Here is a 25,844-nt window from a genome sequence, read left to right as displayed (position 1 = left end):
TGAGTTGGGCCTACCGCCTGTTCATTTGGAGGGGCAGGTGAGAATACTCCCCAGCACCACTAATGAAATAATTAGGAAGAAGTCTCCATCAGAGAGAACCTCTAAGAGATGTCCTCCACTTATTTGTCCTTTCCTGCAGATTGTCCCACAGGAGGGGGTTATGGGTCCCATTGTTGTTTGTTGTGTCTTTTCGCCTTGCTGGTCCATGTACAGTAGTTCAAAATGACCCAGACCTAGAAAAATAGGATCTTTGATCTTTTTAGTATCTGTTAAATATAGTGCTATCATCTGTCAAGGTGACACATTGAAAATAAGGACAATGTATACTTTATACCCATTAGTTTCCCATCTTGTTTTATAAACGGATTGATGCTTTTTTTAACTTTATCTTGTTGCATCATATCCCTTGTAATAAAAATTATGGTTTAATGTGTTGAAAGTTATTACACTTCAAATATTCATTTAAATTTATTTTTTTTTAAGTGAGGCCAATTGGCTTATAATTTCAGTACTGAAAGAAATTTATGAGGTGTCGACAGGTTAAGGGGGAAGTAAAGAGCAGGAGTTCACAGTAGAAACAAGTTAGTCACCACCTATCGTCACCATTCTTGTTTTGTTATCATTTATGAAGCTTGAAAAGTTGATCATGTACACATAATAATTAGGATTTATAGTTTCCAAGAAGATGTTAAAAAATTCACAATTACATGAATATATATTTCTTTAACAGTTTTACCACATATATCAGTTTGGAAAACCACAGGACTCTAGAAGTCCTTTAAGGGAAAGTAGTTTGGGAATGTAGTAAAGATAACTCTCTGGTAAATTAAGACTGGGGTAACATTAAAGATTCCAGTGTTATAAAACTTTCCAGTATGGATTTGTTGACATCATTATAATTTTTTCAGAGATATGTCTAAACCAAATATGATACAGGTTTTTTTTTAACTGTACTAAGTTTAACCACATGAGAACCATGTTTTACAAGGTCTCCACTTTCTGTCTACAAAACATCATTCTTGAACAGAAAATGTTTTGCCACTGAAAAGCAGCACTTAAATGCATGCCTTGAAAGATGTATGTTGTAAAGATATGGTGTAAATATAATGTAGTTTGTATCATTTCCTTTAAATGTGCTTATATTTGTTTTTGGACAAGCATAATTCTTTGGCAGTTGGGGTGGAAAAAGCCCCTGTAGAGGTTTTCATTTTTTATGATTAGAAGACCAGTTACTGTAAATTCATAAAACTCTGTTGAAGCCAATTAAGTTATTCCAAGAGCTACACCAATGTAACTGAGAGCAAAATTTGACCCAGAGTATATTTTCCTCTTTTCCTGTCTTTTCATGTATATTTTCCCCCAAAAAATGTTTTTGTTGTTCTCAGATTTTACTATGAAAATATTCACAATTATCTGCAAAACTGATGACAGGAAGAAATTAATACATCTCAATCGTACTCGCACTCAATTTTTGCTTCATATGCAACCAGTCATATGCAAGTTACTGTCATACCAGACTCTCCTGTTTCTATATGAAATACAATCACTTATTGATTGAGGTGTATTTCAATAAATAGCAATATTCATATATGCATACATTTAAGCTTCCACTTCCATTTCTGCAGGGGACACTAATCGTGTTAATAATCTATTGATACCTTTTCATTGGAAGTTAAGGAACTAAAAAGTAGTGATTGATACATTGTTTGTTATAGAAATGGTAGAAAATCTTGCTTTTATAAGCTATTTTTTTAAAAAAGTATAATAAAATCTAGCAAACATTTTAATATTTCAATGCTAGTTCTAATATTTTAATGTAGATTGTAATAGTTCCTTTGGAAACAAGGCAGTTTAACGATCTATAGCTGGGAACTTTTTAGAACACAGACTTTTGACCCAGTAGTCTGTAATTAGAGTTGTAATAGTCTGATATGTCAAGTGCTAAATGGTAGATCAATATTAGGGTTATTGATACAATACATTGTAATTGCTCTTTTGGGGCATTCTGGTCTCTCACATATGCAAGAGAGCTAGGGGCCTGATCAGAAGCCCACAGAAGTTCCTTGGAGTCTTTCCAATGACTTTTGTGGCTTTGGCACAGGCCCTAAGTCAGTGCAATGAAGAGTCTTTTGAGAAGTTTTTCAAAACAAAACTTTCTCCTATGTGACCACAGACTCGTGTGTGTGACCTGCAGCAAGCAGCTTAACGTCTCTGTGCCTCAGTTGACCCACCTGTAAAACCGGCATAATACAATCTCCCAGGGGTGCTGGGAGGCTATATTACTGTTGTCTATAAAGTCCTTTGAAATCTTTGCCTGAAAATGCAATAAAATTGCAAACTATTAATCTTTTCTCTCAATCTTAAAAATTACAAAGCCGATTTCCCGCAATATGTTCTACAAAAATATTCACTCCTTGGATGAGTTCTTGTTGAAGGCACTTCTTCCCTCCCCACATCCGCCCTTCCCTCCCCTGCTGAATTTTAAATGCTTGGAAATAATGGCATGACACGCTCCAGGGACACTACTTCATTTCCCATCACACTGCAGCTTCATTCCAGCTTCACTGTGCACCCAGGAAGGGCTGGAAGGGCTTGATCCTTTTCTATTGATGTCAGTGAGCATTTTGCTATTGACTTAAAGGGGAGCAGGATCAAGTTTTAAACAAGACTACTGGAGATATAGGAGGATGAGAATGCCTTTGGGAGGGCAGAGCCTATTCATGAAGGGGCAGAGAAGGCTGTTTGAAGCCCAGCTCAAGGAATCCTTCTTGTTATATTTGCTTTTGCTTATCGTAACTTGATTTCTTAATTATGTTGATTAAAAATTTGCTTCTGTTGAAATAAATCCTTACTGCTGGTTCATTTCTGCTGAGCCACATCACCAACTGATAAGTGGTTAATAATAATAAAAAAAATTCTGACTAATATGAACGACGCAAGTACCTTTATAATTATACACCAGATTAGGGTTGTTTTATTATCCATTGTTTTTCTGTTTGGTTTTCTGCCACTTGAGCCCATGATAATGCAATAAAAATAGGGTCTTGCTTATACCTATGGGCTTGAAGATCACATCATGCAAAAATTAAGTGGAATGAGAACAGGGAATATGATAAATTCAAAGCTCATGGGAAGGATGGTGTTTTGTGGCTCAACAAAGCCAGCAAAGGGGGGAAGGTGGCAGTCCAAAGGAGTCTGAGAGAAACAGAAGAAGAGAGAGGGATGGAACAGACAGATGAGGGAGAAGGGAGGCTGAGACTGTGGTAAAGGGAAAATTGCATCTCAGGCAGCCCTTTTATTTTGTGGTTAAATTAACTGAGGAAATGAACATTGCTCTGAAAATGATTCTGAATGCATGTAAAACCGAACATAATCCTCCAACGTTGGGGTCTTAATTAATCTCCAGATTCCTGGTTTAGATTGGCCTTTGATCAATTTCACCCAGGCAAAATGATAAAAGCACGTGTTTTTTAAAGGACGCAAGAAGGAAACAGGTTGAATGGTATCCTCGCTGAACCTAATTACATACCATTGGATCTGCTACATGCACTCTATAGTGTCCTAGAGGACAGCATTTCTTAATTTCATTCTATGCCATAGTGTTTTTTACATAGCATTATTATTGTACATGTTGTCTCCATTGTCTTGTATCTGCTGCATGTTCCTTCCTCTCGCCTCCTTGCCCCCATCCCATTACTCCCACAGCAGAATTGAAACCAAACATAGATAACTCTGCACTGCAGAACATGTTAGGATTGTTTGTAAGTTTCTCCTCTTTAAAAATGCAAGAAAATGGCAACCAACTAAAGTGATTGACCCAGAATCTAAACTTTCTTTCCCCAGAGACTCAATAATAAGATGTGTGAAAATGTTTGCATTCAATCTGGAAGTTGTTCCTGATGATTGCAGATCTGCAATTCTGAGTCTTTTAAACAACTTAAACAATTCTGCATTATTAGACAATCCTGTTCTTAAAGCTCAGCAGTTAAGGAACACTTGGGGCATGATTTTCAGAAACTGTGAGCACTCACAATTCCAGTTGAAACTAGTGGCAGCTGGAAGCGCTCAGTAATTCTGAAATTCAGGGCCTTGGGACTTGGAATGAAAGTTGAGTGAGACCTCTTGGATCACTAGTAAATGTAACTTTGAGAATTACCTTGTGTTAATTTTACTTTGTTTTTATTTTAAGCAAAACCAAACCAGCTCCACAGATTTCACCTAGTAAATCTGTGGGAGGAGAGTTTTGTGTTGCTGCAGTCTTCGGCTCGTCAAGATCCTGGTTTGCAAACAATCCGGGTCTAAAAAGAGAAAAAGGTTTGTTCGTTAGAAAATAATTAGGTTTTCTCTTTTGTATTTATCTTGGTTTTGGTTTATCTCATTTTAAAATAACTCCTGACCAAATACTGGGTATCTGTTCTTTTTACTTGTTAATTATCTTTGCAACTGTGTATTGTGTCTGTCAAACTTCTGGAAGTCATTGGAAACTGAGGGCATCAGGAGTATTCCATTACGATACAGGACCAAGAAAATAAAAATTGCAAAATAAATCAATGACTTTATTATATAAAGTCAGTGACTTATTTTGCAATTTTTAATGACCACAAAGTCACTTGTGATCCTGTGCTGTTCAGAGATGCGTCTGGTGTGCTACTCAGGAGTGGCCCTGCAGCCATTTTGGAAGCTGTTCCATAATTCTAGGGTGAAGTACCTGTCTGAAGTAGCCACCTAAACATAGATTTTATAATATGTGACTACCCAAACACGGCCCATTCCTAGGAGACAGTCAGGGAATCTGCCCCATTTCATTGCCCTATATGGTAATTGGACCTTTGTGAATGTCAGGGAAGAAATATGCATGCTCTGTGCTTTACTTCCCCATACCTCTCCAGAATCTCCCCTCATGATTTTAATTTGACCAGGTCAACCACGAGCATTTATGAAAAGGGCAAATACATTTTTAAAATTTAGGAAAGCCACTGCTATTGTAGATATTTTCTGTTTCTGCTATTCTGTTGTAATAATAGCTGTTTTCTATGTTTTCTTGCCCCATAGATCAATCAAAACAGTTTGTGGTGGAATCACTGTATATTATAAGTTGTTATGGTACCCTGGTAGAACACGTATTGGAACCACGTCCACTCAGCACTGCTCCGAAGATCAGTGATGACACTCCTTTGGAAATGGTGACCTGTCCGAGAGCCAGCTGGACATTGGTTAGGTAGCTCATCCCTTTGCATTGTTCTTCTCTTTGTCCTTATTCAACGCGTGCTGAGCCCATTTTAGGAAGGGGGTGAATGACCTCAGCCTGTATTGACTTCAGTGGGAATTGAGGGTGCTCAACTTCATTAAGCACACCAAGCAGGATTGAATACTTGATAAGGACCAAATCCAGATCTTTCAGAAGTCAGTAGCAAAACCTTTTATGACTCCAATCAGATCAGAATTTGGTCCTATATTTTTAATAAAGCATGAAATTCTACCACTCCATCTAGACACACAGTCAATCTACACAAGTTTAGAGTTAACTGTTGAATGGTGTAGAAGTCAATGCTAATTTCCTTTTAAAATAATCAAATATAATTTAGCTTCTTTTTATTACTAAGACTAGAAACAGTTAATTATTCTAGCAGTGAAAATATAGCATTGAAGTTCTGCACTGAGATGTATGACTGGAGTGTGCAACATACAGCAAGAAGCTAGGCAAGACTTCCTGTAAGTAGTTGAACGTAGAATCTTATCAATCATAGTTGAAGAAATTAGTCCTGACTTGTGGAATAAAACAAACAGAAATTGATGAGAAAATATTGTCAGTGCTTTTGACATTTTAAAATATTTTCCCATTGATTTTTGTAGGCTCCGATATTCTTTAGTACTACTCATTCCTGGACTGGATTAATCAATATTTGATTTACCAAGCTATTTAGGAGTGGCCAGCCCTAATTAAAATTACAACACGGTCTTCTAGACTATTATTGTTGAAATGAGCAGGTTGTAATGGAATTGCAAATTCTAATTGGATCAATAGTCAATAACTTTACACAGCTCTGTTTTCACAGTTTTGTAGCTGCTTGATTTCCTTATAGAACAGTAGAAACTGTAGTATAAGGAAACACAGATGTTCCCCAGGTTCTGCTGTGTGTTAATATTAAACAGTGCTAGCATGACATAGAGTTGTTCTAACATTCATTCACCAACATGTTCTAAACTGTCTTGATCCCTTTATGCGTTCAGTATATAGTACTGTCCACAACAACGTGTCTGCACCTCACAGTCTGTGTGAGTTGGTCACACTTTTCAACTGACTGCTGTGTATTTCAGTGCTTGAACAAGCTAATTTAAATAATTATAAACATTGTACAAGCTTGTGATGACACAGACACTGATTTACATTCTCTGTATTAGCTTAAATATTAATATTCTTGTGTCCACAGAACTCCTCAGTGGAATGAACTGCAACCACCATTTAATGCAAACCATCCATTGCTTCTAGCTGCAGATGCAGTGCAGTATTATCAATATCTGCTTGCTGGCTGTAAGTAGCTTAGCACTTTTTGTACATGCAAGTTTAATGTGAAATGGTGACTTTCTAAAACAGTTTCTTAACTTACATTCTTGAGACAAAATAGCATTGTTATCAACAAGCCTTTTTTTTTTTTTAAATCCAGTGTGCAAATACTAGTAACTGGGGAATGTTTATTCTGTAAGGCCATGGATGTGGAACGAATGATGATTTAGACACTTCTCAACATGAAAAATTCAATCAAATACAATTTTAGAAGTGTAGCATCATGCTGGAATTTATGTAGTTAAAGTTGTGTCGGATGTCTCAACATTTCCATTACAAGCTCCTATTCTAATGAAAATAGCCATTTATAGCTCAACCAGAAAAATTTGCTACAGGTTAAAAATATGCCATAAAAATAGGGCTGTCAATTATTAGCAGTTAACTTAAGCGATTAATGTAAAACAAATGAACTAGATTTTTTAAAAAGTTGCGAGTAATCACAGTTTTAATCACACTGTTAAACAAGTATAGAATGCTAATTTAAATTTATTATATTTTTGGATGCTTTTCTACATTTTCAAATATACTGATTTCAATTACAACACAGAATGCTAAGTGTACAGAGCTCACTTTATATTATTATTTTTTATTACAAATATTTGCACTGTAAAAAAAATAAAAGAAATAGTACTTTTCAGTTCACCTCATGCAAGTATTGTAGTGCAGTCTCTTGTTCTACATTTGTAAGTTGCACTTTCATAATATATTTTTTTCCACATAACTGCACTCAAAAACAAAATAATGCAAAACTTTCGAGCCTACAAGTCCACTCAGTCCTACTTCTGGTTCAGCCAATCACTAATACAAACATGTTTGTTTACATTTACGGGAGATCATGCTGCCCACTTCTCATTTACATCACCTGAAAGTGAGAATAGGCGTTCACATGGCACCGTTGTAGCCGGTCTTGCAAGGTACATCTAAACATGATACGGCATCTCCTAAATGCTTTCTTGAGTTGCCCCATTGTGTCTAAATGCAGGAGAATATGTAGTGTATCTCATTGTTGATTGTGAATTGTTTTCTCTGAGTGTTCTGTTTTACCATGTGACAACCTTTATTTACTGGTTTGTTTCTTTGGTGGGTCCAGAGGAGGAATTGGGGAGTGGACCTCTGGAGTTCTGGTAGCTTAGAACTGAAGGAAGCAGTTCTGTGGAAGTAATTTGCCAAGAAGGTACAGTTTACTTCAGTATGGGATCTCTAGCAGAGTTTTCACACAACCAAATGTACTCAGAGTGATAGAGTATTAGGTAGGGTTTCATGTAGACTCGAATCCAGACAATAAGAGAGAGCTTCGTACATCCCAGAGATGAGTGCAAGCCAGAGAGAATATGCATGTGGTCTCCTAAGATCTTCAGACTCCTACAGCCTCTTTCTTTCTCTTGCTTGTATTTACTTTCCCTCATGAGTCGGGTGCTTGCTGACAACTCAGCTTGTTGACATTCTTCCCACTCCCCTGGAATTCCTGATTGCTGGGCTATTTGTAGCCCAAATCTCAAGCGGCTGCTTCCCTCTAGAATCTTGGCAGCATTTCCAGAGATGTCTGGCTACCTGCTACAAACTGTGTGAGATCCATGACCTCATCACAGGGAGCAAACATATATTGCATTGTACATTCAGTAACATTACATGCATTTTCTTTTCCTTAGTATAATACAAAATGGGAAGATTATTATGGGAAAACAGAGAGTCTCTATTTTCTCAATTGGGTAGCTGAGATTGAAATTATAAAATAATCATCTTGAAGTTATATGAAGAAGAAACTCTGCATAGGTAAAGATGCTCCTGGGGAAACTAGACCCTCTGCTTAAATGACAGTGCAAACAGTGCCAGCGTATTTAAGCAATTAAAAATGTAAAAAGTGGATATCTGGGTCAAAAGATTATAAGTCTGAAACATGACTGGTAAAAGCAACATCAGCGCCAAGTTAGGGATATTACATCTACCTGTCCTCCTGTTGCATGCTTTGTGGAACTCATAATATTGGAGAGGATTACTTTGGTTGGGAGAATATTCAGAAGGCCTAGTTAAATTTTTTGTTTTAATTCTGCATACCTTTTGTTCTGTAGTTTATACTGTATTTTCTAGATGCAATATCCTTTCATATTTAAGATGAACGTGTTTTAGCTCTGATAGTTCAAAATGTTGTTCACTCATAAGGGATGTGTTTTCTGAGGTCCAGTCTTAAAAACCCAGTTGAGAATTATGATTGTGAAATTTTCATTTGTTTCATTTGAATGTGTGAATTGAGTGACATAGACCGTGAATACAATTGGGAGATTATAATTCGGGTCAGAAAACAGTGATGTAAGTGGAAATAGTAAGGAAATTGTCCATCCTGGGAAGGAGAGTGGGAGAGGAGATGTAGAGCTACCTCATAATCCACAAACCCAAAAATATGGTGCAGACTGGTAAACAAAATTCTACCTTTGTTCCACAGAAAAACCCTCCTGAGAGTCTTTTTTTTTTTTTTTTACACCTCATTGGCTGATAAACAGACATTAACTTTTAACCTCCCTTTCTTACAGGTATAGTGCCTTTCTATTTAATATCAAATGTGCTGTTTTGTTGGGGTCAGCAAAAGTCCTGTATACTGTTTAAGTCCCAGTTAAGCCTTCAAAATAGGGCTTACATGGGATTTACACAGTGCACAGGTTTTGTGCTTGCTCCCGATAGGAGTGAATTCCATCTTAATTAAGGAAGAATTACGAATGTTTTTATTACATCAGTTTGTAATTCTGCTACATGACAGTCACTAGGGATGTATCGAGATTGTATTGTTAAATTCTGTATCTAATTTATGTGTGAAAACTGAAAAAGTACAGATGATAATCAAATATTTTTACAACACAGGCAGTAAAGTGGATTCATTAATCCAATCCAGTGTTTTGATAGCAGACCCACTGCAGTGTATAGTCTATTTGCAGCAGACATCTTTGGAATTATCTGGTGAAGGTTGCTATGGAAAGGATGACCAAGTTGTAAATTAGCACTGCTTTTGCAAGAGCAGAGAACAATATAAAACCTTTCACCACCCAGAGAAATTACACTGAAAATGATTTCATAGTAGAGAGAAAATGCTAATGAACACAGAATATGAATTTGAGGTTTGTAAGAACAGAGAGGTTTGATTTAGTCTATTTTATGGACTGAAGGGAAAATGGTTAATTTAAACAAGTTTTATTTGGAATAAAAAGCTCTGGACAGAATAGATTCATTGCCCCAATTCCCATAAACAATTTGGCAATAGCAAATTTCAGACTAGTACTTACAAACTGCTACTTAGGTGGTTAGATTTGATCACCTTTCTTTGGTCAGCATTCCCTTTGGAAGACATTGTTCATATATATCATTGTGGGAACTCCATTAGACAAATTACTGGTATATGTTGTGCTTCATGAAAGCAAAGGAAAACACCGAGAAATAGGGCAAAACTGTACAAAAATGAATGCATTAATCTTCTCTCCTCCATAATAGCTTCTGTAATACACAAACAGGCATCTTGCTGGCATTTGGCAATGTGTTATTTTCAAATAAAAGTACATGCGTTCTGATTTGTTTGAGTTTGAGGGATTCTTGTGAGGGTGCATGTTGGTTATGCACTATTTAGGATATTGAAGATTAGAGAGGTCAACATTTTAAAATATAAGTGTCTGAAGTTAGGCTCCGAGGTAAATATTCATGGGTGCCAAGTACCCATAGCTTCAACTGAGGTCAACAAGAGCTCTCACTATTCATCACCACTGACAATCAGGCCACTTATTTGGGTAACTAAATCTGGAGTTGTGTTTCTAGCTCTAGTGTTTGTACTTTTTGTCCATAGCCTCCAATAGTTCACAGTGCAGAGTAACTGGTTAGTTTCATAACACAGGGTGAGATAATTGCTTATGCACAGTATGCTCATGCTGCTGATGGTTTGTTACAGTTTTGATACCCTGAAATCTACTTCTTATGCATCCTCTTCTGGTGTTGTCATTACACATCTTTTTGGCAATAGGACCAAGAAAGAAGCTTCATCTGCCGAAGTGAGGAAAAATAAATGTGAGTGCCCCAAAGAAGTAATGTAGGTGGTCATTAAAATACTCCACTTGCTTTAATGGAATTAATATTTGGAAGAAAGTGTCTCATCTCTTCCCCATTCTTATGAGCAGGACATGGGATGCTGTCTCGTATTTTGCCTCTTTCCGGGAATACATATTCTCTTGTACCGTTAATAATGAATATGCCCGTATCAGGGAAAAAGCAACAGATCAAGAAGATACATGAGCCTTTTGTGGAATAAAAAGCATTCAATGTGTAAGTTCATTTTTATCAATAGATTTTGTTCTATAATGCTTTCAAGGTTAATGCTTTGTGCAATTATTTAAAAATTGGAGAACAATGGGAATAGCTGGTTCCTGAGCCAATAGAAATCTGGTCAGTAGAAATTTTAACTTGCTCACTCCAGTTATGTTTGTGAGTTTATGCAGTTTGTCTGTTCGGGCCAGACCTACCTTTTTTCAACATTTTCTGTTCATTTGTTCTTACATCCTCACTGAGTACAAGTATTTTCACTACACACTTACATACATGCAGAAATTTTTACATTGCATACCGTTATTCCAGTATGTGTCCAGAAACACAGAAGACTGATTTCTGAATTTAGGTAACTTTATACAGAACAGTTTTATTTATGTACTTTTTCAATTTCTGATTAGACTAGTAGTCATGTATCGTATAAATGGGGTGAAAATAAAATCCTGTTATCCATGTATGGGAGCCAGATTCATCCCTGACCTTGAAATCAGGGATGAATGTGGCCACATTTTCTACTTTAATAAATGCTTAAAAAGCTACACAACTCAAATTGCTTCTTGAGAGAGCCTTTTAAAGAAAGAAAAATATAATAAAATTCCACATTGAGTATATTTTACTATTTTGAGATACCTTCCTAATAACTTAGTCGTTGTACACATAAGCAAAATGTGTGCTATAAAATAACAGCTAATCTAAAAATGCTAGCTAAATGTGTATTAAAAATTCATTTGCAGAGTTTGAGTTACCTTGATTTTTTTTTAAATCAAATTTTAATTAAGGTAAGAGGGAACAGTGTAAGTTGACAGATCTACTACAGGCGTATAGGGGAAAAAATTAAATCTTAATACTGCAGATTTAAATCAAGAAAATTGACAATAAAGAATAGCATTAACAGAGAAAGTACTGTTCTGAATTTTGTGTGATATATTTGCTTTCCAATTTTATTATGCTCTGATTTTGAGGCTATGCTCTAAAGTCCATGAGCAAGTAGGTTCTATTAAACAAAACAGGATTCACAAGAAAAAAAATACCTGTTTGCTTTTTCCCTAGGAAATATATGCTAAAATGGAATTATCTGGCTCTGCTTACCTGCAGTAATGTAATGGGTTGACATTAGCTGTAGCCTGTGGTTTGATGTGCTATCACTTCCGTCAGTAAGTTTAATTGCCAGCAAATGGCTAAATGGGAGTTTAGGGTGAATGCTACAGCTGTCTGCCATGTTAGTGGTAAAAGGAATTCTGGCGCCGTTTCAGGGTCACTATTTGTATCTGTCCATCAGAGTTACAATACAGCAGTTTCTCTCGGTTTCAGTCTTTCTGTATAGCATTTCTGCCAATTGTTTGGCTCCATTAAGTGTGCAGGGGAAATAAAAGCCTGAATGACCAAGTCACAGAGGGCTATGGATAGACCCTTTCTTTGTCCACACTCAGAACATTGCATTAGGTCTCATTATCCATTTATAATAAGTGACCTTTGCCCCCAGGTCATTGAAAAATACTGTGTGTGCTTTTCTAACACAGGGTACCTCTATCAGCAGACGGATAGAACAATGAAATGTCTGGTAGTCTGGTTGAAGGATATACTTCGAAGGTTTTTGTAAATATGCAGTTTGATGCTAAAGCAGAGTAGCAAAATCTTATTCTTTAATCTTTGGAAAGTTCAAAGTAGGCCAATAAGATCTTGGTTTCTGTATGACAAGAGAATGGTTTTAAAATAGTGGATTTAGTTATTTATGTTCAGCTTTTAGCTATATTTTTGAAAAGATTTTAGTTATATTCACAGTTATATAAAGTTATATGCCCGGTTAAAAGGAACCATTGTTTGAAGAAATATTTTGTTGAACAAGTGTCCACGACCTTTATCCCAAGGGTAGTTGTAAGTGAGTTTGCACAGCTGTTTGATTGCTTTGAGGTCATCTGTGACATCTGCTGCAAAAACCTTGATCCTGACTATGTGATACACTTCTACCTGAGCTCTCTAATAGTCAGTGTTCCTTTTATCACAGCATTGGAGACAAATGGGGAAGCTGGGTGAGGAGGGAGGTGGACCTCTCTACAAGTTCATGGCTCCTAAGTGACCTGCATTTTAAATTCATAACCTGCTGACCTACAGGAAACATCAGTATCCTGCTGATAACTGCTTCAGGCTTCTTACAGATTTGGTCAAAGTAGGAATGTCAGAGGACCAAGAATCGCTTTAGTTTATTGATGGAACAGATTTCATTTCAGGTGTAATTTTCTTAGGGTTCACCCTGCACAGGGCTTAGAGCTGTCATGATTTTAAGGACTTCGATATCAGTCATTTGAAGCTATGTTTTATAGGCTTGCTGGTCGTAACACATGCTGTTTTCACCTCAATTGCTGGTACCGCTGTTGCTGCTACCAAGAATGTGCTGCTGCCCACTTTATTTCTGCTTTGACCTCTCCCATTCCTCCCCTTTCGAAACCAATCTCACTAAAGCAAGGAAATTCAGTTATACGTTTTGCTCTTCCGATGTGTCATATGTGTGACGTGTGTAACGTCATCTGGTGTGATTAGATTATTGATATTAATAATAATAATCATTTATTTCCTGTCGCACCCAGGGGCACCAATCCGGTTCAGGTCCCTGCTGTGCTATCCGAACTATAGGCAATATACAAATACATAGGAAGGCACAGTCCATGACCCCAAGGAGCTTACCCTGTAAAGAACCTGACTTTCTGCAGAGAGTAGCTAAGATTCATCCTTTTCTATTCTCTAACTGCAGCTTGCTTCCTCTAACTAGTACTCAGGAATTGAGACGTGGCTCATAAATGTGAGCTGTTGAGGCAAGCTGTTGAAGTGTGCTTTATTTCTGTGACAAATAATTAGTTGCAACCATGAAACTATTGCAGGTTTCTTTCTAATGACTAATTTTAGTTCAGGTACTGGTGGGTAAAGCTTTACACAAGCAATTTTTCTCTTTTGTGGCATTTACTCAGCTAACCACCACCTCCTTATATTGCATACTTGCATGCATATAGGTACTCGTACATTGCATTCAATTAAATGTCTGTGGAAATATGTAAGCCTGACTACAGTCAGAAGCCTACACCTCCTGTTCCTTAGTCCTCACCTTTCCAGTCACTGTATATGCTACTTATAGCATTACTGTGTGGCATGAATGTGATAGTGTTTCAGGACATTTTGGTAATCATGCAGTAACTTCATTCTGGGTTCCTTGGCCTAGATCACCTCTGATAGCGGAACCTAACAAAAGTAGCACAGATTGCCAGTGCTAATGTTCATGTTTCTTTTCAGCTAGTAAGTTGCTTAGGGACATACCTTTTGAAGCTACCTACAGGTAAATGGCTAGTTTCTAATTTTGCCATCATAATAAATTGCCAGGAGAAAAACGAGATGCTGCACCATTTATTTATTTCCATTAATATTAAAGCATCCATTCATTGTCCTAGGGGTTTTTACTATGGTTAATGCATACGAAAAACATAAAACTAGCATACATGTTGAACTGCTTATGCATCTTCAAGCAGAAGTCACCTGCCGCAATAATGATCATTAGAACCCCAGCACTACACCTATAATCAAAGCAATTATGTGTTTAGGATGTGAATTTTCTTCAGCTCCAAATCCTGATTAAATCAGTGTCAGGTAATTTTTGTTCTTGACCTGAAGACTTTAGAGCAACTTTATGTGTGAATTTAATAGCATTACAGATGATATTGTGCACAGTGATTTCTAGGTTGTTGACTGGGCCAAAGTGACCAGATACTTGTTTTATTGATATATATCGTATAAGAGAATGTGTAAATGAGTTTTCCAGGGCCTATAGTAAAACCAGTGTTTTTCAACCTTTGGTCCACAGACTCCTGGGGGGGGCGTCCTGCAGACTGCGTATAAGGGGTCTGCAAAAGGTTGCTGTTTTCCATAGATCAGTGGTTTTTAACCTGTGACCCATGGATCCCTGGGAGTCCACAGACTATGCCAAAGATTTCCAAAGGGGTCCCCACCTCCATTTGATATTTTTTTGGGGTCTGCAAATGAAAGGTTGAAAACCATTGATAGAAACCTATGGGGCTTAAGAACACAGAAGACCTAGAAAGAGAATCCCATGATAGACAGGGATGACAGAACCTTCTTGTTCATTCCATATGCAATGTTTGATGGCACAGGAAGGATTCAGACTGAGATAGAATAGGTACCCTGGAGAAGTATTCAAAATGTGGAATGATTTTAATCCTGATTTTGTATAGTTTATTGTGCCTTTTGTTTGATGAGAAAATTCCATTAAAATGAAGCTGGAAGCTGTATTTATACTGAAGTAGAATGCAACTCCCCATTTCCTTCAGAACACACAGTGTTAAAATTACATTTCTAGTTTTAGTGAACCTCCACTGATAGTGAGAGGGACAGGAAAAAGTGACTGCAATGTAAGAGGAAGTTCCACTGTATTATCCATCTGTGTTCTAGCAGTTACATTGAGGGGACTTTTATTTTCTGTTTGACAGACCCATATAAAAGTAGATGTTATTTGAAATGCTCTTACTGCTAGGCAGGTACACTGATTTGTACTGATAACTGATGGCATGATATGCTTTTGTAGCTTCAGAGAAAGTCTTAGTCTTTTCTTACAAGAGGATGCATGGTATAGGGTTGGAAGTCTAAAACTTCAGGGGTGAAATCCTGGCTTGGTTATTTCAATGGGAAAACTCCCATTGACTTCAGTGGGGGTGACATTTAATCCCAGAATTCTACTCCCAGTTCTGCCACATGACTCACTGTGTGACTTGGGCAAACTGCTTCCCCTGTTTGTCTGAGTTCTGTAAAATAAGGTGATGTTTACTGTACCCACCTCACAAGCGATGTGAAGTGTTTGTATAGTGTTTAGAACATGTATAGTGCTGCATAAATGCTAAGTATAATTTATCTTTTGACTGTGCTGTGTAAATCAAACACCATAATGATTCTTGTTGGGGTTCTTTTAATGTGGGCAATTTATTAATTTCCCAATGACTCGCAGTTTCCTCCTTAAAAATGTATTTTAATACAATATTGTATCCGCTCCATTGATAAGTCCCCAGTAAATCTTACAAAAGCTGAAAGTGAAATCGTTTTTTTCAATCTAGTTGCCCGTTATTGTGGAAGGATGGTCCAAAAATACCTCCAGATGTTTGACACATCTGAGCCTAACACATTTAAGAACAAGATTTACTCTAAATCAGAACAAAAATAGACTAAAATGAATGTATTCAAATTGAAGCAAACTCGGACCCTACATAAAGTTTCCTCTCGTATATAGTTTTGTATAATTTCTCTCTTATGACCATGGCAAGGGGCACCTTCAGGTTCCAGGCAACAGTTCAGGCTCATCAAGAACAATTTTATGGAGAGGCCATGCAGTTGTCAGAAGCACGCCTCTGACAAGAATTAATATATTAACTGCTCTGCAGCACTTTTTGACAAATTGCTTACTAAATACATCAAAATTGATTGGACGTTCTGTGTTTAAATTGACGAATGGCTACATTAGGGGAAGGAGGGAAATCCATTAATTACAGCTGCCCTCAACCATAGGAAATGTAATCATATAAATATAGATTTTGTTAAAGCAAAAATCTCTACTTGATTGTAGTGTTGCTGGTAAGTGTACTTGCACCTCATTGCTATTAAACCTCTAATAGGAGGCTTCAGAGGCAGTTCTTACTAATTGACTTCTGAATAATCAAAAGACCATTTCTATTGTGTTAAAAGAAATGATGCAGTGTTTACTTATCTCATGACAGCCACGTCTGAAAATGTATTTGTTCCATAGTGGGTAGAAGCCTGAGTGGAACCATTGAAGCTGGTACCCGTTTCATTCATTGTTCATCGCGGGATGCTGTTTGCTTTATATGACCCAAACTCTAGAATTCAAAGGCATGAACCAGGTCACTCCACTCAAATTCTTTGACCTCCTACTTTACAATACTGGATTGATTTTTATTATTTCTGTAAAGTAATTTGTGTTTAAGGTATGCGTGAAGCTGCTGAGAATTAGGTTTGTAAACTCTGTAAGACACACCTTATAAACATTTACACCCAGATTTACAGCTGGCATTGACTTGGGCCAGTATAGTATATCTTTGCTCACCTGTAGACCAACTGTTGTGCATTTCACTTTTAGTGCCTTTCATCCAGGGATCTCAAATCTGATTTGCTAAGTGTTCACTAAGTATTGTCTCTGAAAGGATTGTGTTAACTCTATTTAACTGTTTGGTTAAGCTAAGTGATAACACAATCTAATAGCAAAAAGAAAAGGAGTACTTGTGGCACCTTAGAGACTAACCATTTATTTGAGCATGAGCTTTCGTGAGCTACAGCTCACTTCATCCGATGAAGTGAGCTGTAGCTCACGAAAGCTCATGCTCAAATAAATTGGTTAGTCTCTAAGGTGCCACAAGTACTTCTTTTCTTTTTGCGAATACAGACTAACACGGCTGTTACTCTGAAACAATCTAATAGGTAGTCTGGAGTCTCTGTGGTATCACATTTACAATTCGTCCTCTCTCAAATGCAAGTTAAACACCAGCGGCAAAATTTAAATCTTCTCTGAACAAGAGTTGCCAAGTCAAAAGTCAGTATGTGGAAGTGGGGCTATTCTAACAACCCGGACATGTATGACTGTTCTGAAACACAGACCATGGAATGTCTGTCAATGTGTCGGCTCCTGGAGGAATCGTGCACCATGGAAGATCTCGCCAGGCATACAGAAGGGGCCATATCATGTGCCCGACACTGGAAAAACCTATGATTGTGGTGGAAGGACATAAGAAGCAGCAGCTAGGGTATCATAGTTAACCTTTTGGTAGTTTCCCCAGTATACTGTTTGAAGGTAGGGAATCACATTACATCAGTGTGTTGGCATTTTACAAAAGCAATCAACAGCTTGGATGATGTGTACTTACCCAGCTAGATATATACTTAACCTTTACAGTCAAAGTGGAAAATTAAATATTCATATTTTCTGGATTCTCCCTTTGATGTTATGTTTGTGTTTGCTGAGAAGCATTGCCTTTAGCTAGTGTTGTATTCTTTTCTTGAAATTATACTTCATTTCTGCAGCATAATTAAGGAATGCAACATACTTTTCAAGATGACTCGCTGTAGCTACAAGCCAGTTTAAAGTAAAGCTTCTTTCCAAAGGCTAGTCCTTTAGCTTGGAAAGATTCTGAATTATTCAGAAGCAGTCTAAAAATCCTAGTAATTCTGGAATTAGTTTTATAATTCCTCTGAAATCTGGAGAGGGTGTTTTTTGTAACCCAGCACAGTGAGGCTTCTGATCCTGATTGGCGTATCCTGTTGCTACCATAATACAAATAACAGTAATAATAATAATAGTGGAAATAAATATATTCTTGTATTTCTTTTTTAAAAATAAGTATTTTAATAAAATTAAAGTGATTTCAAAAGACATCTAATTTTTAGAAATTTGTTTACACTTATTTTTAAAACAGTAATGGATTTTTAAGATTTTCGGTTTTATTTTTTGACTACAGTTTTTAAATTTCCAGATGAAGCAGAACCTAGACACACTGCTCCTCAGAAAATTGATAGTTGGGTTGGCTTTGGTTTGTTTCAGACCTTCTGTAGTCGTTGATAACATGCTGAGCATTTTCATGATTATAACCCAGCCTCCTTCTACGCAGTCAGAGATTAAAGAGCCTCTGCCCACAGGTATAATACTTTGTTAATGTTTCCTGGCTTCTATCTTCTGTTTATCTCCGCTACAACATTTATTTTTCTCTCAGTGGTATGTAAGCGTTAGTCATGGTCACGTTTCTCTTGTCCTCTTCATTTCACTTTGTCCTCATCATGCCTTTCATAGGTGTCTCAGAGCCAGCACCTACCACAAAGAGTATTGATTGTAGCACAAGAGAGCAGTAGAACACTCTACATGCTCTTCCACAGCTAACAAACCTAATCTGCCCTAGTTAACATTGTCACTGTAACAAGAGGCTTCAGGGAAGGGGAAGACAGGTTGCTTAGACCTGGGCTACACTAGGGGGAGGTTTCGAACTAAGATACGCAACTTCCGCTACGCTGTTCGCATAGCTGAAGTCGAAGTATCTTAGTTCGAGTTACCTGGCTGTCCTCATGGCAGCGAGTCGACCACGGCAGCTCCCCCATCGACTCCGATTACTCCTCCTGCCGAGGTGGAGTACAGGCGTTGATTGGGGGATCAATTTATCGCATCTAGACGAGACACGATAAATCGATCCCTGATAGATCGATCACTACCCCCCTAGTGTAGCCCAGGCCTTAGTTTTCCTTTATCTGCTTAGAACAGCACTTTGCATCTTGAAGTTCATCATATTCTCTCTTTACTCTGAACATATTTGGTTCACAAGCCATTTGGAATTATTTAATTGTATAGTTTATTGTATTGTAAAGCAAAATTCTCCTTTTGTGATCCACGCTGTAGGTATGTCTTGGTTATTCCATTTTTATCCTGTGTGCAATGTGCTAATATGTGCAGAATATGCCCTAGGCATTTGTAGTGTTGATGAGAGCGAAGACATGTGCCCAGATAATTGTTTCGTAATGTAAAAAACAAAATTAATTGAGACATTTGCCTTTTCATTTTCTCTTTGAAATGACGGGAGATGGTAAAAGGGATTTGCTCTACCATTTTCTCAAATTATAATTTTGCTTGTTATTTCATTCTCTGATAAACCCTGGATTCATTACAAACTGTTTGATAACTTTTTTTTACTGTGTAAACCATGTGTTTAAGTAGTGTAATAACATTTTCAATGCACATTTTATTTCTTCCTCATTTACCTGATTTACGTTTTTACTTTAATTGTTTTGTATCGACAAGACACAGGCAACTATGGGTTGTTGAACAAGTACGTTTATATAGACTTTTGATGAGTGTCCATGATATTAATCACAAAAAGTGTGGAATAAAGCTTGGTACACAGTCATTTTCAGAGAGTTAGGATTTTCATGTTTGCTTCATTAACCATGAGGGCATAAAGATTAGTGCTTTCTTGTCCTGACATAACTGTTTGCATTGTAGTCTAAATCACCACTCATTACATAAAAAAGGTTTTTAAGTGGAAATGTTAGTTTGTATTTTGTGTGAGGGAAACCAAATTTCCCTAACTCTCTAACCTTGTGATGGCATGGAGGTCACCTAGGCATGCCTCCTTTCAGTCGGGCATGGCACCGCAGTTGGGCCATGCCTCAGTTTCCCCTCTCAGGAAGTCAATTTCTCCGCTTCCTGCCCTCTCAACTCAATAATATGCTGCTTGGGGCTGATTAGTTATAAAACCTCATACAAAAGAGTCCATAACAAAAGTCCCAAAGAAACAAAGGTTCTTCTGGCTGTCAGGGTTCCTCTGCAGCCTGCCCTCTGAGTTCTGTTTCCAGTCCCCTCAGGGTGACCTCTCTGTCTCTCTGTATAGCAAGAATCCCACCCCTCCTCCTGGGGCTGCTTAGTTCAGGCAGATGTTACGTCTCTCTTTCGGCCAGGAATCTCAGCTTTTCTTCTGGAACAGGATGCACTATAATGAAACAGCCACTCTGTCTCTCCAGCTGGCAGAAGACCCCGCCCTCCACCTGGAGGTGGGTAATTGAGAAAATTACTGTCCCTCTCCTTAAACAATGAGTCTCCAGCTATCCTCCCTCAGGGGAGTTGTCATTTAGCCCACTGTAGGGCCTTAGCCCGATTTTTCCTCAGCTGGCGCTTTTCCCTCTAATTAGTCCTCTGAGGCTCAGGGTTCAGCAGACCATCTTCTCCTGCTGGCATCTGCCCTGCTATGAGAAGGGAGTCATCTTTTATGCTGGTCCCCTCCTCCCAGCTCATTCCCAATTGGCTAGGAGGAAAGGGGAACTTAGCCCCACTCTCTCTGCAAGGCTCCAGGCCATGAGCCCTTAAAGAAACAGTAATGGGATTTCTTCCCGAACATTTCTTATTCCTGGAACCATTTCCTCTCTCCCAATATCTCCCAGATCTCTGTGTGTGTGTATGATAGGCTCTTTTAAAGTCTTAAAGGGCCACGTTGTGTGGTGGGATGGGCCAACCATTAGACATTACTGCCCTTAAGGAGCAGACAACCCCGTCACAAATCTGCTTTTCACTTTTACTGATAAGTGAAAAGTTAAGTGGTAAAAGGAAGGAAATTTTATTCTTTTGCTGAAGATAGGTCTCAGCTGGATAAGTAAAAACAGGGCAAGTGTCACTTCACAGAAGTTGTCTTACATGGAAGTGCAGCTCTTCAATGGCAGAATGTGTAATGTGTTTAGCCTTGATGAACATTTATGTAATAATCCAGTAAAAATGGACAAAAATGCACTAAATTCAAGTTAAATTCTCAAAGTGCATAAGAGGTATTGGAGCAGTATATACATGCTTGGATGTATACGAGGCCACATCAATGTGGTAAGTATTTCCCCATCCCAGTCTTCTTTTCAAATGCTAAATGCTGGAAACAGCACTGTGTATAAGAATTAAAATCTTTCAGATGTGTACAAACAACAATAATGAACAAGAGCACATGCTGAAACATTTCTTTGCTGTTCTTACGTGGTCATCTGGAACTTCTTAGAGAGGGGTCCATCAACACTGAGGGGTCAGTTTTCAAAGCGGTGTACAGGGATTTAGCCGCACGACTCCTATTGACGTTAATGGGAGTCAAACGGGTAAATCCCTCCGCACCGCTTTGAAAATTTACTATTAAGCCTCTTGACTTCTCACTACATACTTTGATTGTAACACTAATCCATGGTTAACATAATTTTCCCGACAATAATGTCAAACATACTTTTGAAGTCAGTGAATTATAGAAATAGTTACCTCTTCCATAATTCTTTAAAGATGGCCATCAGATGGATTTCACAGTAGGTCTTTGCAACTGAAATTATTTTTTAATACGGGAAAGAAGGTATTTATTGCTCATTGGTAGAGAATTGATAGTCTGCTGCACACCCTAAGTATCTAAAGTTTTAGTTCCACACCAATGCAACACATTGTAAGTGGTACAGCACATTCTAACTGTGCCCAGGAAGTGTTTTCCCCCCTATTTGCAATAATGTAGAAAAGGAAGCTGGAGTCAAGCACAGTGAAAATTACCTATCTTGTAACAGAATTGAGAGAAACGTTGAAGCCTGATTACAGATTGTTACTTTTAGTGTTTAAATTCCATCAGTCTGGTAGACTGCAGCCTTGGCTACCTGTTTTTTTTAAAGAGTCATTAAAAATATATAAATAGTCACCAAAGCTCCTGAGAACTTCATCTCCTACTCAGATATTCCCTTTAGATTATAAACTGTGTGGTACGGGGATCAAGTCTTTTATGTCTGTAAAGCACCTAGTAAACTTTTTTTATATAAATAATAAATAATTAAATACTTCTATAAGCTAATGAATGTGGCACAATAAATTTGAGTTGGGTTACAGAATTCTCTACTAATTATATTATCAGAGGATCATTCATAACATGGAAAATGTTTTTTTTGTTTGTTTGTTTGTTTGCAATTGGGGATGAGCTTTTCATCAAGAGAAAAAGAAAGGAGATATTTGTGATCACTTGAAATTCCTTTTTAAACAAGTCTACAGGAACAAGGTTTTTATTCTGTTACAGGGAAATTTAGTTGTCCTTATTTTTATATATATAATCAACTAACATACAGAGTATACTGCCATTTAAGATTTCAAAGATAGTATTTTCCAAAAGGGGAAATCTAATCTTTGTTTCACTCTATGACTGTATCAGCCAGTGAGCCAACAATCATAACTGTGTGATGGAAGAAAGAATTTAGGAACATGCATTCACCATAATTATGCTACAAAGATTGATCAAGAGCTATTAGAATTCAACTACTTGACAAACTTGCATTGATAAACTCTGGGGAGCATGAAGCCTTGTACATAAACCTACCTAGTGCAGGGTGAGAGAAGTTCACTAAGGTCTGAAAAAATCTTACCTGTTGAATTGAATGAAAAGTTGCATCAAGGAGACGTGTACAAGAACCGGTATATTGGCTCTTCATTTTTATTCATTGTGCATAACATAACTAATGCCATGAGTATCAACAGTAATATAGTGATGTAGATCACCTGAAATATGTAGCTTAATCTTAAAAGAAGTTGTACTTATGAAGAATCAGTTGAGGTGTATGTGATTTGTTCATTTCTCTTCCTGCCTCCATCCATTCTAAATATAACTGAAACTTCAAAGAAAACGCTTTGAAATCAGATTAAAGGGCCATTGTGCACACATCTCCCACATATTGTTATCAGTAGAGTTTGCCCATGGACCAAGGGTAGATGTATGCCTCTGGAGATTAATTATGAGTAAATTTTCCATGTCTTAGCTGGACTTTGGAGTCTATTGTAATTCATTTAAAATTGTAAATTGTGTGTGTGTAAGTGAAATAATGGGAAGACTTTTATGTGGCTTTTTTCCCTCCAAACCTCTTTGTTTGAAGTTAATTTGGATGCACTTTAGCTGGACATTTTTCTTGCACTAGCAGTTGCACGTACAAACGATAGAATTTATAATGGCCACTTCCCCATTATGCCTTAAAATAACATTACCTCAGTGTTTGCAATAACCTTAACCCTGTATCTCTTACAGGGAATATCTAAGAGGCACAGTAAGTATGTAGGGTTGGGTTTTTTTAAGTTACCTAAGAGCAACAGTTGTTTGTGTTAAGCATCTGTGCAATACCTGACTGTCTTGAATGAATGATACATCTTGTGGTTCACAGTATTTGGGGAGAGCAGCGGCCTCTAGTTCTCCTTCTGCTCAGGTGGATTGGGAATGGGTGAGCTGAGCAGAAGGAGAGTAGGAAGTAATCTAAAGTAAGGAAGTAATCTACACCCGGTATAGGATGGGTACAGGTTACTTATTCCTGGAGCAAAGGGAAAACCAGGGGCCATATTGTGACTCTGAGTCATAGTATGGTCCCTAGTCTGCTCCTGAGTCCAAATCTATCCCTATGGCAGTGGGAAAGGTTTTAAAGAGTAACCACTGTGCATGTGGAAACCCATTCATTCTTGATTTGCACTCATAAGTGTGTTTTAGAGAGGCAAGGTCTGTCATTTATATGCACGAGTGATTGTGCTCAGATGAAAGCTATGGTGCAAAATTTGGCCCCAGATGGTTAATGACTGCGTACTGTCCGTCTTCCGCTATACACATTACAATAGCTTGTTATACTAGAGTACACAAACTAAACTTCAGTCTGGCATGAAATTTGAAATTATTTGAACTCCAGATAACTGTAGGTTTGTTAAAGAAATCCAAGTAACTACAGCAAAAAGTTAAGATTATATGGTTCAGAAATAATATGCTTTACTGATAGAAAACAAAGCACCTGCAGTTGTTGGGGCGATATCTCTGTGCAGTCATGAAATGCCCTTTTCACAATTATAAACAGTCTGTGGATGTTCTCTTATGAAAAAATAATGTGAGTAAAGTGAAACTAGGTACAAGATGAAAAGGAGGACTTGCGGCACCTTAGAGACTAACCAATTTATTTGAGCATAAGCTTTCGTGAGCTACAGGTACAAGATGTGAGTTACAGTTAAAAAACTTTAATAACTGGACATCTCTTGTATCCAGGATCAGGGTGCAAGAAAGGGCCTTGACTGATGTAATACAGAACGTGAGCAAAATTTGGTCTTTTTATATCTGATACTGGTGCAAGTACGTTCCTAAAGAACTCAAAAATGTTAGCTGTGCTGTTATTAGTGCTCAATCACGCATCTCATTAATCCAGCTTTTCATGAGATTACAACTTCAATATAAAAATTCCCTCTGGGCTCAAATTGTTGTAAACTTTCCTCGGGACTTTAATTAACCTTATCTTGGAACTGTGTATTTCAGTAAATAATGGGAAAGTTCATTTTTTGTGATGTACAGATGCACAAGTCTCAAGTAATATACGTGCTCAGTTTTCCATAAGAGTATTTTCAGTGGACTAATATGATGACATAGCAGTGTTGCTGCTGCTGGCTATATCAACGTTTTTGCTGTTAGTCACTGAATAGCAACTTCACCGATCTTGACAGCTCTAGTAGTTGCCCCTGGGAAGGAGGAGGAGGAAAAACAGTCCATAAAGTTCCCATTGGTTTGAAAGCAGAAACATCTGCTGGAGTTATGAACCGTGTGTGAGCAGAGTTCCATAACAGGAAAGCCTGCAGTTGATCAGCTGTGCCCTCAAAACAGGCATTACTGCAGTCAATAGAATTTATTGCAGGGAAAGTTTAGGAGATATGGAGAAGATTAGGGGCAACAGCAAAACGTGTAAAAATATGTTTTTCTTTCATTGGTTGAATAAATAAGGCATTACTATAGCCAACATTGTTTCATGTTTATATATTGGTGGTGAGTCGTGTAGGTTTTGCAATCTTCAACAGATGTCTAACTTCTTAATATTAAGGTTTTAGTTTGAGATAGTTTAAATCATCCTTAAGTTGTTGAGTAAGATCGACCACTGTGGTAATGATATACGTGAATACAATTTTACTATTGTATCCTGAAAATGCATGCTGCTTAAATGATGTCCTTAATTACCTACTGAACATTATATTGATTTCAGTGAATGTGGCAGATGCTTAGCACCCCATGGACGAATCTCAGCACCTTGCAAAATGAGGCCCATAAAGAGTACAACACTGAATGTAATCTTTAAAAAGTTAGGCCCTGGATTCATTTTGCTATGTTCCAGCTTTCAGAATGAAGTCATATGGCGTTATGAGGGTGTCAGAAGCAGCTCCATAGTTGAGTTGTGTTAAGATATGCACTTAAAACTGGATTAAAAGCTCTTTATTTCACATGATATAAAGGTTTATGAATACCCTGTGCTGTTTGTTATAGAGGCGCCATTCTCTGTTTATGGTTACAGTTGTGTCTGCTTTGCTATTATAAACTCCTATTATTAGGGGGTTTACAACATGGTTATAAAAATCTGCAATGAGCGGAAGCCTGGTACATAAAGGTCAGCCCTT

At 37.6% G+C, this 25,844-nt stretch overlaps 1 protein-coding gene across 16 annotated transcripts in view; it reads left to right on the top strand.

Annotated features, from left to right (window-relative positions):
• Positions 1 to 25,844, top strand: part of BCAS3 (BCAS3 microtubule associated cell migration factor) — a 510,082-nt gene that overhangs the window by 204,309 nt on the left and 279,929 nt on the right. For all 16 annotated transcript variants that reach the window (XR_012665315.1, XM_048824521.2, XM_048824531.2 and 13 more), the window contains 3 exons: positions 4,190 to 4,314; positions 5,053 to 5,218; positions 6,432 to 6,532. Coding sequence is in view for 15 of the 16 variants with exons in the window: in XM_048824521.2 (XP_048680478.1) it covers positions 4,190 to 4,314; positions 5,053 to 5,218; positions 6,432 to 6,532 (392 nt within the window). In the remaining variant the exon portion in view is untranslated. The remainder of the gene's footprint in view (positions 1 to 4,189; positions 4,315 to 5,052; positions 5,219 to 6,431; positions 6,533 to 25,844) is intronic.

This window comes from Caretta caretta, chromosome 17 (assembly GCF_965140235.1).
Source record: "Caretta caretta isolate rCarCar2 chromosome 17, rCarCar1.hap1, whole genome shotgun sequence".
Taxonomy (NCBI): domain Eukaryota; kingdom Metazoa; phylum Chordata; order Testudines; family Cheloniidae; genus Caretta; species Caretta caretta.
Note: the sequence above shows the minus strand (reverse complement) of the source record. Positions and strands in the feature narration are given on the sequence as shown.